We start from the raw sequence: 17,835 nt of genomic DNA on the forward strand, positions 1-17,835 counted from the left end.
CTTACAAAAGACACAGACACATTGAAGGACACGCATGCGTAGACACATACAATAGGAATACAAAATACAAAATGGCTGATAGTTAGCAAGGTGAGACACACATAAGAAAGAAGGAAACAAAGGACCACTGATGAGGTCACAGAAGTGTGACGAAAGAACTCTGGCCGAAATAAGATTAAGATTAAGATTAATGTAATATAAAGCTGAAAAAAAAAAATTAACACCAAATATACAGTGCGTGTGTTTTTATTGGCTAAACTGGCAATATGACCATCCCCAAGTACAACAACATCTGTTTCAACACACGATTTCACATAAAAAATCTTGCAAAACAAATATATATATATATATATATATATATATATATATATATATATATATATATATATATATATATATATATATATATATATATATATATATAATCAAAATAAGCAACACGGATTTTAAAGATGGTTGCAGTACGCACGTTTCATGCTACTCCATTTATTTAAGTAATGCGAGCATTACATTAAATGCAATATGTAGAGCAATCTACATATTGCATTTAATGTAATGCTCGCATTACTTAAATAAATGGAGTAGCATGAAACCTACATATTGCATTTAATGTAATGCTCGCATTACTTAAATAAATGGAGTAGCATGAAACGTGCGTACTGCAGCCATCTTTAAAATCCGTGTTGCTTATTTTGATTTTTTGATCACCTAGTTTTTGGAATGGTTTTTATATAATACCATACCATACTATATTCTGGTGCCTAAACATAAGTACCATATTCAATTTTTGAATCTAAATCTAAACCTTTATATATATATATATATATATATATATATATATATATATATATATATATATATATATATATATATATATATATATATATATATGTGGGATAATGTACGAAAAAACAACAACAGACGAGGACAGGTGGTGTAAATAACAAAAGGATGTATTAGTATGACGCTCGGGAATACGGAAAGTCTTTGACGTTTCGAGCTACGCTCTTCAACAGAAAGAATACGGAGACAAGGAGAAAAACACGGAGAAAAAAAATTGAATAGTGTTCAGTCAACGGTCAATCATAATTATCATATATATATATATATATATATATGCATACATATTCTTTTTTAATATATATATATATATATATATATATATATATATATATATATATATATATGTATATATGTATGTGTGTGTGTGTGTGTGTGTGCGTGTGTATGTGTGTGTGTGCGCGCGCGCGTGAGAGAGAGAGGGTGTCTATCTTATTTCTTTTTCTATTATAACTATAACCGAGCTATATATTATATATATATATCTTAATATATAAATCTGAAATTGTTTGTTTGTGTGAAGCCTTTTTGAATGTTTATAGAAATCCACATTTTCCACTTTTTCGTAAAAATTTTTACATCAATGGAATTTTCTCGATCTGAACTTTCCAATGCAGTAATTAGATCTTTTAAATTCCGTTTACTTTGTGTGATTTAAGGGAGATTTGGCTGTTGTTTCTAGCAACTTTTATATTTCATCCCTGCTACCTGGAACGCCATTCTTACACACGCGCTCAACATAAAAATATAGAGAGTAAGAGTTAAAGATGGAGAGGGAGAGAGAGAGAAAGTGATACAAACAACGTCATAGATTAAACTTTCATCTCAGTATTCTTTATCTATTTTTCATAACATAGATACGTAAAAACACACAACCACACATACATGACCTGTGACAACAACATACACATTGCTCTCAATCTCTATTTATTTCTCCCCCTCTTCCTCTCTCGCTCTCTCAAACGTATACACGTGCAAGTGAACACAATCATTCACATCATGGTATATTTACAAAACATTGATGGCATAACTAGAGTTGTACCCACCAACTTTGGAAGGTTCATAACTTTCATAAAAATGAATATTTTTTAATGAAATTTTCTATGCATATATTATTTATTATGTAGATTCCAAATATACAAAAATTTTCGGTGAAAGTGTTTTGGAAGGGGGTGGGGTACGATATTCGGAAATTCCATTTAAATTCCTCTTAACTTCCAGGAAAATGAATATTTGTTCATGAAATTTTGTACAGATGTACCTTGATGTATGTACATTTCAAGCATGTAGGAATTTTTAAGGAAACAACTGTAGGTTATTTTTGAGAAGTGTTCCCCACTCGGTGGTGTTTCGGAGCAAGTCGTCCATATTTGTTTCATTTTTCTTTATTATGTGCTAATGTGCATCCTTAGATTTCTAATGAAGTAATAGGCAGTGAAGAGAAGCAGCCATAAGAAAACTTTTAACTACCCCTATTCCTTTCTCTCCCCCTCTCTACCTCTTCCTCTCTCGCTCTCTCAAAAGCATACACGTGCAAGTACACAATCATTCAGTAAAATATAACTCATGTTCGTCAATGTTTTGTAAATTTACCAAGATTTTCACTAGAGTGTTAGGGTTAGGGTTTTAGGGTCAGGGTTAGGGTTTAGGATTAATGTTACAGTTACGGTTTTTAGGGTCAGGGTTAGGGTTAGGGTTAGGGTTTAGGGTTAGTGTTAGGGTTAGTGTTAGGATTAGGGTTGGGTAATTGTGCGGGTGTTAATCTGAAAAATTACAGATATGTGAAAAGTACCGACACTGCCATCTATTATAACTTTTGTTGTTCTGTTTAATATATACATAGATTATGCCTCCAAAGAAGAGAGTTTGCTGGGGAAAGACAGCAACCGGTTTAAAATGACAGCAACAGACTGCAGTAATGCACCACATTCCAGAAGCTATTTTGAACATAATGCAAAATGGTGCATCAACATCTTCTGCCCAATCTGATAGAATTCTGGCAAAACTGTGTAGCAACAGATCGCCAGCAATTGCTTCATCAGAAATTGCCGTCCTAGCTCCTGCTAAAAGGGATTACCCTGCTATGTATAATCAGGGCAGCGCAAAAAGTTGTTTTGCACAAGCATTTCTATAGCCAATTACACGGATGAAATTTACGTATGCTTAATAATTTTACGCAAAACAGCCTTCAGACTTTCCCTATTAATTTCATCGTCTTTTGAATTATGAACATATTTACATCATAAGGGTTTTTTCGTTGTAAGGCTTTCTTTTTTAGTTGATTTTCACTTAGCAAGACTTATCGTAGATGGCGTAATAAGTCACACCCGGACAAGGTCGGGTTATACTGCTAGTATATATATATATATATATATATGCAAACATATTCTTTGTATTATATATATATATATGTGTGTGTGTGTGTGTGTGTTTGTGTGCGCGCGTGCGTGTGTTTGTGCGCGTGCGCGCGCGTGTGTGAGAGAGAGAGAGAGAGAGAGAGTCTATCTTATTTCTTCTTCTATTATAACTATAACCGAACTTACTTCCCTTGTCCTATCAGAGTATTGGGCAAGTTATCTCCCTTGTTATCAGTAATCCTTGCTTAGTACAGAAGGCATGGCAGCTGTGGCCGAACGTCGAATTGGAGCCGTCATCGGTTCTCTTGTTGCTGATGCTGCTGGTAAGTCACTAGTATAAGATCTTTTTTTTTTTTTACCATCAATTACATTCCTAGCGTTGATGTTACTTTTCTAATGTGACTGCCGACTTCGAAATTTCTAGACTGTTATTCAATTAACTTTATGGAATTAACATGATTATAAATACTTCCCATTTCAAAATTAAAGAAGAATTAATATTTATTTATGTTCATTTATTGCTTTCAAAGATAAAACGTGTTGTATTATATCCTATGTCGGTTAGCATTTACTTGTTTTGATTTTTCAAGCGAATGTAAACAACGAAATATACTTATTCTGTGTAAAAAAAACATTTGTTGGCACTAAGTTTATAAAAACGTTTTGACATTGGGTGTATTCGTACCACTTCCTTTGTTGTTACATGTCACTGCGTTGCATAATAATGCATGCTGTCTGTCTTTCAGTAAATCATGCCCTTTAAATAAGTTAAAGGCGCTTAGATTGAATACGCGCAAAAACAATTGCTTTGTTATTTGTTCGTTGTTACTAAACGAGGCGGCTGCTTTTGTGGAAATGAAACGAACTTTTAAGAAACTAAATTGATAATATACGAAAACTGAAATATTTCGTAAATTCCAAAATAAACAATCAATCAGTAAAACATTTTTTATTTCTTTACTTCTTTTTTTCAGCTTACACACAGACCTCTACATACATACACACACAAAATTACATAAACGTAATCGTTTCGGGAAAACATGTGTGCGAGTGTATGTCAATATTCAAGTCGCTCGTGCAAGTGAAAAACAATGTGTGTGTGCGCGCAAAAAATAAAACGTTAAAGGAATAAAAATTTTATACGGAACTTCACACAGTTACATACACACATATATAGAAACACATACACACATAAATATACATTTATACATGTTTTATGTTTTTACGAATCGTTTACGTTTATGTATATATGTAGAAATCTATGTAAGCTGAAAAAAGTAAAGAAATAAAAATGTTTTACGGAACTTGCCGAACAAATAGTTTCACTTTGTCGAAAACAAAACTATTTAATTGCCCCAAAATAATAGCAGACGAAATGTTGCAGAACAATACGATATCTTTTAAATAAGATGAACGATGATTAAAATAGAAATTAATAGACTGGAATAAAAAAATAAAAAAAAGTTTTTGGCTGACATGTCCTATTTTACAAATAATTGCACACCTGTCAGCCGAAGTTACCAAATGGTGAAATATCATTTCTGAAGTCTGTTTAAGACACGCGCACACACATACAAACACTACAGAAAAGAAAAGAGCCTAAAAAAAAATCAACTTGTTTTTTATAAATGTGTAAACAAGGTTAGTGACAAAAATTGGCTGAGCTTCTGCAGTTCCCTGTTAATTAGAGTGTTAATTATCTTAGAAACCTACTTCCCAGAGTTATTAGTATTTTCTAAGGTGCTATGCATGTATGCACAGTTGTGGCCAAAAGTTTGGAACATAGGTCTGAAAATTAGAACTTTTATATTAAATGCCCAAAATTACATTCAATTTGCAGTATATCATTACTTGGCCAAAAGTTTGAAAATTAGAATTTTATGTTGAATGCCCAAAGTTTTCGACTGTTAAATGTTGTATATATTTAAATCAAACTGTACTTGGGCTTAACAATTTTAATTTTCAAAAAAGTGTTCCAAACTTTTGGCTACAACTGTGTCGTTCTCTCTCTCTCACTCATATGCAGGCATGGGTTTGACTGTTAGACAGAAACTGCTATGTCAGTCCATTCTGAGTCCTACTTAAGTCGTTGTTGTAAAATGTAACTCATGATTAAGCAGATCTCTAATAAATGATAATAATATTCTAAAGTTATTCAGCAGCACTTCAGTTATACAATCTAAGTCAGTTTAAGCCAACATGATATTATTTATAGCTTTGGTGTAATATAAACTTAATTTGCATCTAACTTTCTATTCAAAGCCTCTTCAACTTTATCTTGAGATCATGACTTCCAGCGTGTGACCTCACTTTTAACAATAAATATCTAAGAGAACATTTAACAGTTTAAGTCAAGTACTTCATTGAGAAGCTAGTTTGGTCAGCTCTGATAATAGTAGAAGTGATAGTCTCTTGTTGGTTCTGTCATATTATTTTAGCAATGAAACAAAATTTGACACTGGTAGAATAACCACTTAATGAAATAATTGGCTACTTTACATCAGCACCAGGTTTTACCTTGCATGTCTCATTTTGAAGCTTCTCTCTACCCCCTCTCTCTCTCTCTTACCCTCACTCTCTCTTACCCTCACTCTCTCTTACCCTCACTCTCTCTTACCCTCACTCTCTCTTACCCTCACTCTCTCACCCACCACCACCATACGCACACATAACTTTATTGCTTCTAAGTTTAACCTTCTGGCATTCAGATTATTCTGTTAAATATTCTGCTTATTTATTCACATTGTTTTGAATTAATTATGAATTATCTTGTAGCTTCAAGAGTTTGATGATGTGATAATATATTTAAAGAATGACATTGTAGAGTAGGTGTGAGGAACCAGATTTGGCCAGTTTGAACATAGAGTGGGTAGAATATTTTGGCTGAATGTGGCCAGTTTAAATGCTAAAGGATTAACTTATCATTGAATATATAAGTCTCTATTTCTTTTCTCGGTGGAGGCGCAATGGCCCAGTGGTTAGGGCAGCAGACTCGCGGTCATAGGATCGAGGTTTTGATTCCCAGACAAGGTGTTGTGAGTGTTTATTGAGCGAAAACACCTAAAAGCTCCACGAGGCTCCGGCAGGGGATGGTGGTGAACCCTGTTGTACTCTTTCACCACAACTTTCTCTCACTCTTACTTCCTGTTTCTGTTGTGCCTGTAATTCAAAGGGTCAGCCTTATCACACTGTGTCATGCTAAATATCCTGAGACCTACGTTAAGGGTACACGTGTCTGTGGAGTGCTCAGCCACTTGCACGTTAATTTCACGAGCAGGCTGTTCCGTTGATTGGATCAACTGGAACCCTCAACGTCGTAAGTGACGGAGTGCCAACAACAACAACAATTTCTTTTCCCTAGAAAAAATGCAAATTGTTGCAGATATAAATGTATAATGTGCATGGAAATGGCTGAATCTTTGGGGTGTAGGACAAAATGCTTTGTGATGAATATTTCTTTTTCGTCTTTGAGTTCAAAGCTTGCTGAGGTCAACTTTACCTTTCATCCTTTCAAGGTCAATAAAATATAATATCAGTTCCAGGTTGTTTGACTGTTGGAACTACTAGAACGCCAGACCTGGCTCCTGGCAGTATCTGTTCCATCTCTTTAATTTCAAATTTCATGGTTGGTAAATAGATAAAATCTTTCACCCAGTTTAACACCACTGCCTGGTCCTTTTGTAGTTTCATTACAGTCCTTTCTGTTGAAAGCATTCAGGCCACAGCTCTAGTTTCAGTCTCAAATTCTCCTTCTTCCCAACAGTCTTCACAAAAAATAGATTTTGTGTGTTGCCATTCCTTCCCTGATTAACCTTTAAACTGGCAATATCCAGCCCAAAATTTTCTACCTGTTTTACATTTAAACTGACTAGGTCCAGCCTCTCACACTTTCCTACAACCTCATTCTAAAAATAAGCAATCCCATCATTGAAATCTTGATGCTATATGATAATGTAAGATTAATTCAAAGCAATATGAATAAATATGCATTGCACTTGACAGTAATCTGGATACTAAATGGTTAAGCTGTGAAAAAAAATGCTCCATTTTTAAGTCCTACTTTTTGTGTTAGTCCTGTAGAATATAACTCATAATAAAGGTAATCTCCAAGTTAAAACCTTATTTCTAATAAATGGTCTAAATAATTAATTGTACAGTATTTTGCAGTATAGGTGCAGACATAACTGTGTGGTAAGAAGCTTGCTTGCCAACTACAAGATTTAAGTTTCAGTCCTCCTGCATGGCACCTTGGACAAGTGTCTTCTACTATAGTCTTGAGCCAGGTAGAGCCTTGTGACTGGATTTGGTAGGCAGAAACCAAAAAGAAGCACATCATATATATTAATATATATATGGCATTAGGAAGGGCATCCAGCTGTAGAAACTCTGCCAAATTTAGATTGGAGCCTGGTGTTGCCATCCGGTTTCACCAGTCCTCAGTCAAATCGTCCAACCCATGCTAGCATGGAAAGCGGACGTTAAACGATGATGATGATGATGATGATATATATATATTTCTCTGTTTATTTCCTCATGTTTCTTTCTATTGAAGAGTGTAGGCTCAAAATGTAAAAGACTTTCTCACTTTCCCCGAGTGTCATACTAATACACCTACCTATTGTTCATACACCTGTCTTTGTCTTTTGTTTTTCTGTAAATTTCAACTACATATATATGTGTGTGTCTTGGTGTCTGTGTCTGTTCCCTACCACCACTTAACAACCAGCATTGGTGTGTTTACATCCCTGTAACTTAGCAGTTCAGCAAAAAAGAATAGAATAAGAACCAGACTTTAAAGCAAGTCCTGGGGTCAATTCATTTGACTAAACATTCTTCAAGGTGGTGCAACAGTGTGGCCACAGTCTAATGACTGAAACACAAGTTGAATTTTTCCGATGAAAATTTCCAGCCAAAATTAGGTAGGTCGACTTACATACCAAGACCACTCTTGAAGACCAAAAATTCCATGTGAGATGAAGCAGAGTTTGAAAAAATAGTGATGATGTTTTACACTATATACTATGTTGACTTATATACCAGAAAATACAGTAAGCATTACTCTGAGGTTAACATGCAGAACTAGTTATTTTGTTACAGCTTTTGTGTTTAGTCAAGAAGAGAGTTGTGCCTATGACATTGCATGTTGGACAGATTGATGTGATTAACGTTGCAGTCTGTTATAAATTGGTTGAGATTGATGTGACTCTTTAGTCCTGTCAAGGACATGTCCTAAGTGCTGGTGCTGCATTTTATTGCAACACCAACACTAAAGAGGTTGTTACGTCCCTGCATCATCTCCCCCACCCACCCCAATGCATTATGCATAGTGGCTGTTAATAGGAAAGTCATCTAACCATAGAAACCAAACTGAAAATATAACAAATGAGGCAGGGTCCTTCAACCTATCTGTGAAAGTAGTAGCTATGAAATAGAACAGATTGTGATGACCCATTTAATCTGTAACAGTGAAAGGATTTTTTTTGTGTGTTAAAACATAATCTTTTGTTACATTAATAGAGAAGGTACTCGTGCAATACAAACAAAGAGAAATATTCAGATGAGACAATGTTTATAACATGTGCTGAAAGTCTTTGTTAGAAATTCAACATTTGAGCTAATATTTACACATCAGATACTTATTCACATGCCATGGTGTGTCTTCTTCAATCATTCCAAGTTGAATATGTAGCTGTGAAAACAGCTATGGGGAGAGTGAATGCTAACAGGAAATAGATTCACTCTGAAATTTTGGCATTCAACTGGGTTGTATTTTTAGGTTGTGTTCACAGAAAGTCTAGACAAACCACCAAACTATCATATGAACAACAGCTATTCATTGGATAATATGATTGCTATGTGGCAAAACGTGGCTACAAATCCATACTGGCATGGAAAGTGCACAGAAAATAATGGTGCAATGAAATTTGTAAGTTTTCCTAGCTTAAAAATTTTGTCTTTTTATCCTCTACAGTGCAACCAATTCATTGGAACTACAACAAAGAAAAGTTGACTGCTTTACTGAGTACAAGAAGTGATTGGGAATTCTGGGAACCATCACAGAATCCATTCTATGTGCAAAAGACTGGCAAGCAAACCTGTTATGGAGACCAAAATTTTGTTGTTTTGAAATCCCTTGTGGAAAATTCAGGTTAGTTTTTCAAGAATTATAAAACAAAAAATTAACCAGTATTTCACACATGCACCCTGCTTACCCAGGAATACTCACTAAGTTTCAGTAAAAGGTAAGGGTATGCACATTGCACTTCTACAGAAACTAAGGACATATATAATAACCTTCTATTGCACCTTCCTCACTAAATCTTGTTCATCTGTTTTTCTCTGCTGGTATAAGTTATACAGCATAGTTTTCTACAGCTTGATACCCTGCCTGTCACCATGCTTTGTTTTACAAGGAAAGTATTTTCTTATCAAACCAATCCTCATACATCCACAGATTTACAAAACATGTGCCCCCTGAAGAAAATAAAGAATGTCACCAAGTTCTACACCGACAGTGCTAATGATGATGCATGGAATTGACATTTATGCACACATGCATACACACACATAATCATCATCATTTCAATATTCACTTTCCCATGCTCGCATGGGTCAGACATGGGTTAACACTGTCCTTCCTGTGATCAACCCTTACAGGTTTCTAAGCAAGACAATACTTCTCCATTGCTGTGCATGTTCGCACAGAAGATTGGGAACAAAGAACACCACTTGTATGACACTGATGCTCATTTACAATTATTGCACTGTCAAAATAAGGACACACACACACATATATATATATGACAGGTTTCTTTAAGTTTCTGCTTATCAAATCCATTTCACAATGCTTTGGTCAGCCTGAGTCTATAGTAGAAGACCCTTTCCCAAGGTGCCATGCAGTGGTGGGACTGAACCTAAAACCACATGGTTGGGAAGTGAACTCCTCTACCAGACAGCCATGCCTGTGCACACACACACACACATGCACACATTGACACTTGCACGTGCACACACATATGCTCACACACACACAATGGGCCTCCTCACAGTTTCCATCTGCCAGTCTCACTCACAAGTCCTTGATCAGCACCAGGCTTATGTAGAAGACATTTGTCCAAAATAACACTCAGTAGGATTGAACCAGTGCTTACAAAGTGAACTTTATAACGAACTATACAACCTTACCTGCATCTTTAATGTAAACAAGAACAATATTTTATTGTTTTCTGTTGTCTCTTTCCTGTCAATTCCAATCTGAAGACTAATTTCTTTTATATCCAATGATTTCTTTTAATTTAAAGCTGCCCCCTCCTTGATTAAATCCTTTCCACACAGACACTTCAGTGTTTCAGTATCTCATTCATGAGAAATGTTCTCAGTTTAATGAACTATTGCTTCTCTTAATCAGTGAACCTTTATATGGTTGTCTGACTTGCTAGAAATAGCAGCCAAACCTTCTTCATATCACACATGATAGTCTTAAAATATCAAGGAGTATTTTGGAAACTGAAAGATAGTTTGGCTGTTGGTTTGTTGATCAAGGCTGACCTGGGGCTAAATGACAATATTGTCTCTCTTTACACAACGATTGACAATTTTTTTTAATATACTGTAATTGGGTAGAGGCTATGTAGTCATTTGGGAGGTGTACTGTGATAGGAGGAGGTCTGTAGATAATATATAGCATTGGTAGGGGAGTGTGTTGTAGTGATAAGAGAATGTTGAGGATGAAGGCTGCGAGCTGGCAGAAACGTTAGCACGTCGGGGGAAATACTTAGCGGTATTTCGTCTGCCATTATGTTCTGAGTTCAAGTTCCATCGAGGTTGACTTTGCCTTTCATCCTTTCAGGGTCGATAAATTAAGTACTAGTTATGCACTGGGGTCAGTGTTATCGACTTAATCCCTTTGTCTGTCCTTGTTTGTCCCCTCTGTGTTTAGCTCCTTGTGGGCAATAAAGAAATAAGAATGTTGAGGATGTAGTGATAGGGAATATAGTAGAGGTATGTACAGTGACAGGAGGGGAATATAGTAGGAGCACATGCAGTGATGGGAAGAGAACATAATAGCGGGTTGTGCAGTAACAGTGAAGAATGTAGCTGGGGAACAAGTGTCGACTGAGACAACTGCCATAGAGGCACATGTGGTAATAAGAGGGGAAGATGCTAGAGGTACATGCAGCAATGTGAGTGTTGTATGCTAGAAACATGTGCAGTGACAGAGATAAATATAGGGACACATGTAGCAACAAAGTGGAATGTACTAAGGACACATGCAGTGACAGAAGGAGATGTAGTAGGGGCATGTGTGGCAACTGAAGGGTATTACTAGGTAGGAAGAGGACATGCTAGAAGTACATGTAGCACTGGGATTAAGACATATCAGGGGCATGTGTGGTGACAAGACAGTAACATATTGCAGGTACTTGCAGAGCCAGGGCTGGCCCTGAGGTTGCAGGCACCCCAGGCAAGCTGAACTTCGGTATGTACAAGCTGACGGTTGTGGAAATTTCCTTGTCTTTGTCACACCCTCCTTGGTGCTCCCTAGCACATGACGCCCTGGGTGACGGCCCAAGTTGCTGGTACTTTGAGCTAGTCCTGCTTGCAGCAACAAAGGGGAATGTAATAGAAGGCACATATGATTGATGAGGAGTAAATAGGATGTTCTACATTATCTTTAGGAAAATATTGAGACTAAGTGAATTAAGAAAAACAAGCATTGACTGATGTAGTAAGGAGCACTCCGTCGGTTACGACGACGAGGGTCCCAGCTGATACGATCAGTGGTACAGCTTGCTTGTGAAATTAACGTGCAAGTGACTGAGCAATCCACAGACACATGTACCCCTAATGTAGTTCTCAGGGAGATTCAGCGTGACACAGAGTGTGACAAGGCTAGCCCTTTGAAATACAGGTACTACTCATTTTTGCCAGCTGAGTGAACTGGAGCAACGTGAAATAAAGCATCTTGCTCAAGGACAGAACGCATCGCCAGGAATTGAACTCACGACCTTACGATCGTGAGCTGAATGCCCTAACCACTAAGCCATGTGCCTTCACGACTGATGTAGTAAGAAGACAAACACTACATTGGTATTATTCACATAAATTATAAGAGGAGGAGGCAGAAAAAGATGATGGTTCGTTTGGTACTTGCATTCAAGCCATAATTATTGTTTATTCTTTACACCAACAAACAAAATTTCTTCCTTGTGTAACCATTTATCCTGATCATTGATTGGAAAACAAAGCAGTTTCCAGATAACTCCATATATAGGCTTTTGACTATACCTATTTTTCCATTATAGATTTTTACATGAGAGGCACTTTGAACTTCTCTGCAGGAATTCTTCTGGTTTTGTCCAGATTATGGAATAATTTCTATTATTGCATCAATAGTCTTCTGCTTCAATAATTTTGTGACTTCTATCATGATGTCATAATGTTTAAATATAATGATCTGTACTACTACTCAGCAAACAGTAAAAATAAGCCTTAACTTTTTGTCAATAGGTATCAATGCAGATCATTTGAAGAAATCTCTCTATGAATATTTTGGTGCCGGTACTGCTTATGACAACCCAATTTGGTCTGGTAAGTAACATTTTTCTTTTCTTTCTTTTTTTTTAATATTATGAACTTTTATTTATCTGTAAGGGACGACCGTGCGAACTCAAAAAGGAGAAATGGTGACGAATGGAAAAACAGAGGACTCCTTTTATTTAAACGTGTCACACGGTCGAACACAATTATATATCGATGGATGATATACATGATATGTTATGCGACGATAACATAGATGACCAGTAATGAAAGACCACAACCGTATTAGATGAATAACAGAGATATTTATTGTGGCGTTAAAGATGTATGTCTGTGTGAGAGTGTGAATGCGACATATAAGAACATAATCAAAGACAGGCCGTCGTACAAAGAAAAGTATGTATGTGAGTGATACATGTATGTGTATGTGTATTATTACAGCAGATAGAAAGAGAGTCAATAACACGTGAGCAATTATATACCAGTTCTTGTGTACATTATAGGAAAAGTTCTGTATGTGAAAGTGAGTTGGCTGAGTGTGGCAGTGCTGATCACTAGTTGTGATGTTGTGGCATCGATGCCGGGCCGTGTTTCTTGTTATACAGATGTTCGTCGCTGGCTGAGAATTTCTTGTCTGTTTAAGAACTCTTGTCTGTTTATTTACCGTGGTGAAGCTGAGTCACCTAACAGAATCGAAGAGAGAGATGTGCCGCGGTAGTTTGGTGTGGTCATCATCATCATCATCATCGTTTAACGTCCGCTTTCCATGCTAGCATGGGTTGGACGATTTGACTGAGGACTGGTGAAACCGGATGGCAACACCAGGCTCCAGTCTGATTTGGCAGAGTTTCTACAGCTGGATGCCCTTCCTAACGCCAACCACTCAGAGAGTGTAGTGGGTGCTTTTACGTGTCACCCGCACGAAAACGGCCACGCTCGAAATGGTGTCTTTTATGTGCCACCCGCACAAGCCAGTCCAGGGGCACTGGCAACGATCTCGCTCGAAAATCCTACAGGAGCCAGTCAGGCGGTACTGGCAACGGCCACGCTCAAAATGGTGCATCTCATGTGCCACCCGCACAAGAACCAGTCCAGGGGCACTGGCAACGATCTTACTTGGCTTGCCGGGTCTTCTCACGCACAGCCCATTTCCAAAGGTCTCGGTCCGTAGTCATCGCCTCGGTGAGGCCCAATGTACGAAGGTCTTGCCTCACCACCTCAGCCCAGGTCTTCCTGGGCCTACCTCTTCCACGGGTTCCCTCAACTGTTAGGGTGTGGCACTTTTTCACGCAGCTATCCTCCTCCATTCTCACCACATGTCCATACCAGCGCAATCGTCTCTCTTGCACGCCACAACTGATGCTTCTAATGTTCAGCTTTTCAGCTTTTCGTGTTGACGCTGGTGGAGATTGATGCTCGGTAGTAGTAATCGTAGAATCGTGTTGGTCATGACGATGATGCTGGATAGTAGTCGTAGACTCTTGTTGCTGATGTGGCGACGGCGGTGGTCATCGTTGGCTGGACGAAGCTGTTGAAGTGGTCGCTGGAACTGCTGCTGCTGTCGTGTGGTACACGGAACAGTTCTCAAAGAGAAACTGGACCGAGACAAATTTGTGGGGTATGAGTTGATCTATATATAGCGTTAAGAGGGCTCCAAATGCCTTCAGAATTTTACTCTATCACGTGACCTTATTAGGGGCCGTGATTGGTCAGTTTGCGTTCTGGCGGGAACGGTTCGAAGAAGTTGCTGATTCGAATAATAATCAGTCACGTGATGACAAGGAATGGGTTCTCTACTACGCTCACATTTATTTATATTTAAATGAGAAGATAGTATGTAATGGCGATAGTAGTTTTGTATCTAGTGACGATAGGTAGTTTCACTACATATCTTTTCGTTTATCATCCAATGTGCTGCATTGTTTACAGATTATATTCTTGTAGCAACTGTGGCTATTATTATACTTGTGAATGATCTTTTTTCTTGCTAATTAAGCACACTATTTATTTGATATTCACTTTAGTTTTTATTTGTTTTACTTTTAATTTATATGACTGTCAATGTTCTTTTGTCACACATTCTGTGACCTCAGCAGTGATTCTCTGTCCCATGCCTCCTCTTGTCCTGTTTATTCATTTGTCCTTCTTGGTAGGTGTTATTTTAAAATAAATTTATATATTTTTCTAGTAAGAGCTTATGTAACATGATGTCTATAAGGGAGTTTGTTTTGATACCCTTTCCACTTTACAGAGGGTACTGCATAGTTTTCCATGGCACTAGACTGCTTTGTGATTGGTGATAAAAAGATGTATGGAGGAAGAGTCCAGAACAAGTATCTTGCTATATGGATGAAGCTGGAAAGAACAATAAAAATTAGTGACAAGGTATCTGGGAATTGATGAACAAGAAGTTGCAAGACTATGTGAGGGATGGTTTAGATATAGGGTAGGATGGGATGAATATACCAAATGCTAAACAAGGGTTGAATGGGGCTTGATGATAAATAAGAGTTAAATGGAATGTAGGGGAGAGTAGATGATGAATAGAGTTTGAGTAAGGTTAAGGGGTGAATATACAGGGCTGGCCCTAGGGTTGCTGCTTCCCCGGGCAAGCTGAACTTTGGTATGTACAAGCTGACAGTCATGGAAATTTCCTTATCTTTGTCATGCCCTCCTTGGCGTCCCCTAGCACATGGGGCTCCAGGTCACTGCCCAAGTTGCTGGTGCCTTGAGCCTGCTCTGTGAATATAGTAAATGATGGAGGATGATCAGTGCTACAGATGTGTTGGATGGGAAATTCAGAAGAGTTTGTGCTGACTGACACTATAGAAGGGGTGAAGAACAATAGAATAATAATAATACAATAGACAGGGAAAAGCTGAGAGAATGGAAGATAATATATGCGTGTATAATTTTTCATAGTATACTCAAGTCTCATTTGTTATGTTAAGGAGGGGTTTTCAGCACTTTGTAGCTCAACACCTCCACACTCCAAATGGCGTTTCACAAACACCCCTACCCATTTTTTATCCAGGAAAATTATTTAATTAAAAACAGCCAATTATTTTAATGAAAGAGAAGCTAATTTTTATGCAATGGTTTGGTTTTTATTATCCATGTCTTCTAACACTATCCCTTCCAACATCATCCATTTCATTTTCATTCATCAATTAACGTCCATTTTCCATACTGGCCTGGGTTGGATGGTTTGACAGGAGCTAACAAGTCAGGAGACTGCTCCAAACACCATTGTCTGCTTAGTATGGTCTCTACAGCTCAGTCTCCTAACACCAACCACTTTATAGTATGTACTGAGTGCTTTTTACATGGCACCAGCAACAGTGTGATCACCAAATAATTTTCAAAACAAGATTCCCTCAGCTGAGTGGAGAGTAGTACTGGGGAAGGTGACTATTTGCCAAATGAAAGGTTAGTGTTTGGGTAGAGGGACAGAAATAGGTGACTTGCAATAAAGGAGATATGTAGCTAACATCTGGCTCTTTTTAAATTTGCATAGATTAATGCCATCTACGTTAAATGTTTAGGAAATTCACTAAATGAAATTGTATTGAACTATGGTGCTTCATATAATTATGTTTTCTGCTCAGTGATACTGCAATTTCTTACACATATATGAATCCCAACGAACATTTTCTTCTTTTAAATGTATTTAAAATATAATATTTTATAATAAAATTTTAAATATTTTATTCATAGGAAAACTCACAAGTCATCAGCATTGGCCATTCATTACTTCTTTGTGAGATCCCAATGCTTTTAAGTTGCTTCAAACGCCACTTAAATTGTTAATGTTAACCCATTCACAACAGAAAGTAATAATACAATTATTAGAAATGTTTATGTAGTGTAGAGACAATATCATTATTTCATCAAGGACGATAACCAACTTAAGACATTTCGGTTTTATTATGATTTGATGTTGAATTATTGAGTGGAGACTCTAAATTTTTTGCTCGTTCCCAATAATTTCGCATTATAATAGAATAAAAATGTAAGGGACATAACTTGAGAAAATGTAAGGGAAATAACTCCTTCACTCTAAGAGAGACAACTCAATGTCATTTCTTCGATATTTAGGAAAAGAATTATTAGTATTTCTTAATTATTTACGTTATATTATTAAATTTGTTTCGCTTAGGGAATTTTAATCTCCTACCTACTCTTGTTATTTTTACCAGTTGGAATATGAGGTGTTGGATTACTGACGAAATGCTCATTTGTTCAAATCTTATTACATCCTTCAATCTCTACTTTCTCCCCGCCTAACTTAAAACAACCATTACTGCTTTAAATTAAATTGAGATTTGATACTTTATAAGCTCATGTAGTGGCGCGAAATTATGGCCGCCATTAAGGAAGTTCAATCTACGCATGCGCAAGAGACTTGCCTTCCCAGAAGCCCCTCGAGTGTGCATGCGTAGTAAACCCGTACTTAAAGCGCTTCGCGCGTTTTCTGAGCCTCTTCAGCACGATGCTTTCGATGTGACAACACTCGCTCCTCTGGGATGCCTCAACGAATCTCTTAAACTCCAGATGCTGATTACAATTTAACCAGCAGCGACCAGGCTGAATGATACAGGTTTTGTAAAGCCAAGCATCACCAAAATAAAACTTATTTTATTATGTTGTTAATTGTTAACACTTGCCTTTGTTCTACTGTTTCCTAATATATATTTTTGTTGAAAGGTGATAGAGAGAGACTAAGTCTCAATTTTGCTATCAACCTTTTTACACTCACATCCTAGATCAGAAAAAAATATTTACACATTTTGTCTTTATTTTATTTTCATGCTTATAAAGTATCAAACTTTATTTAATGTAGCGTGGAAGGTGTTTATAAGCCATTTAAAATAACACACAAAAACCGTTAGATTCACTTCAACGTTTAAATTTAATTTGTCAAATGCAGCACAGAATCTTGTCAGTGAACAGGTCGCAGTCTCAAAGCGACGAAAATATTTTGACAAATTAAATTTAAATGTTGAAGTGAATCTAACGGTTTTTGTGTGTTATTTTAAATGGCTTATAAACACCTTCCATGCTGCAATTGTTTTCCTTATGGGATTTCCCAATCAAA

The 17,835-nt window shown here is 37.0% G+C and overlaps 1 protein-coding gene across 1 annotated transcript in view; it reads left to right on the plus strand.

Annotated features, from left to right (window-relative positions):
- Positions 1–3,363: 3,363 nt before the first annotated feature.
- Positions 3,364–17,835, plus strand: part of LOC106878262 (crystallin J1A) — a 383,691-nt gene continuing 369,219 nt past the window's right edge. The window contains exons 1-3 of the mRNA XM_014927435.3: positions 3,364–3,520; positions 9,169–9,345; positions 12,708–12,788. Coding sequence (XP_014782921.1) covers positions 3,457–3,520; positions 9,169–9,345; positions 12,708–12,788 — 322 coding nt within the window. The 5' untranslated portion in view covers positions 3,364–3,456. The remainder of the gene's footprint in view (positions 3,521–9,168; positions 9,346–12,707; positions 12,789–17,835) is intronic.

The sequence above is a fragment of the Octopus bimaculoides genome, chromosome 5, assembly GCF_046866305.1.
Source record: "Octopus bimaculoides isolate indiv1 chromosome 5, ASM4686630v1, whole genome shotgun sequence".
NCBI classification, from domain to species: Eukaryota; Metazoa; Mollusca; class Cephalopoda; order Octopoda; family Octopodidae; genus Octopus; species Octopus bimaculoides.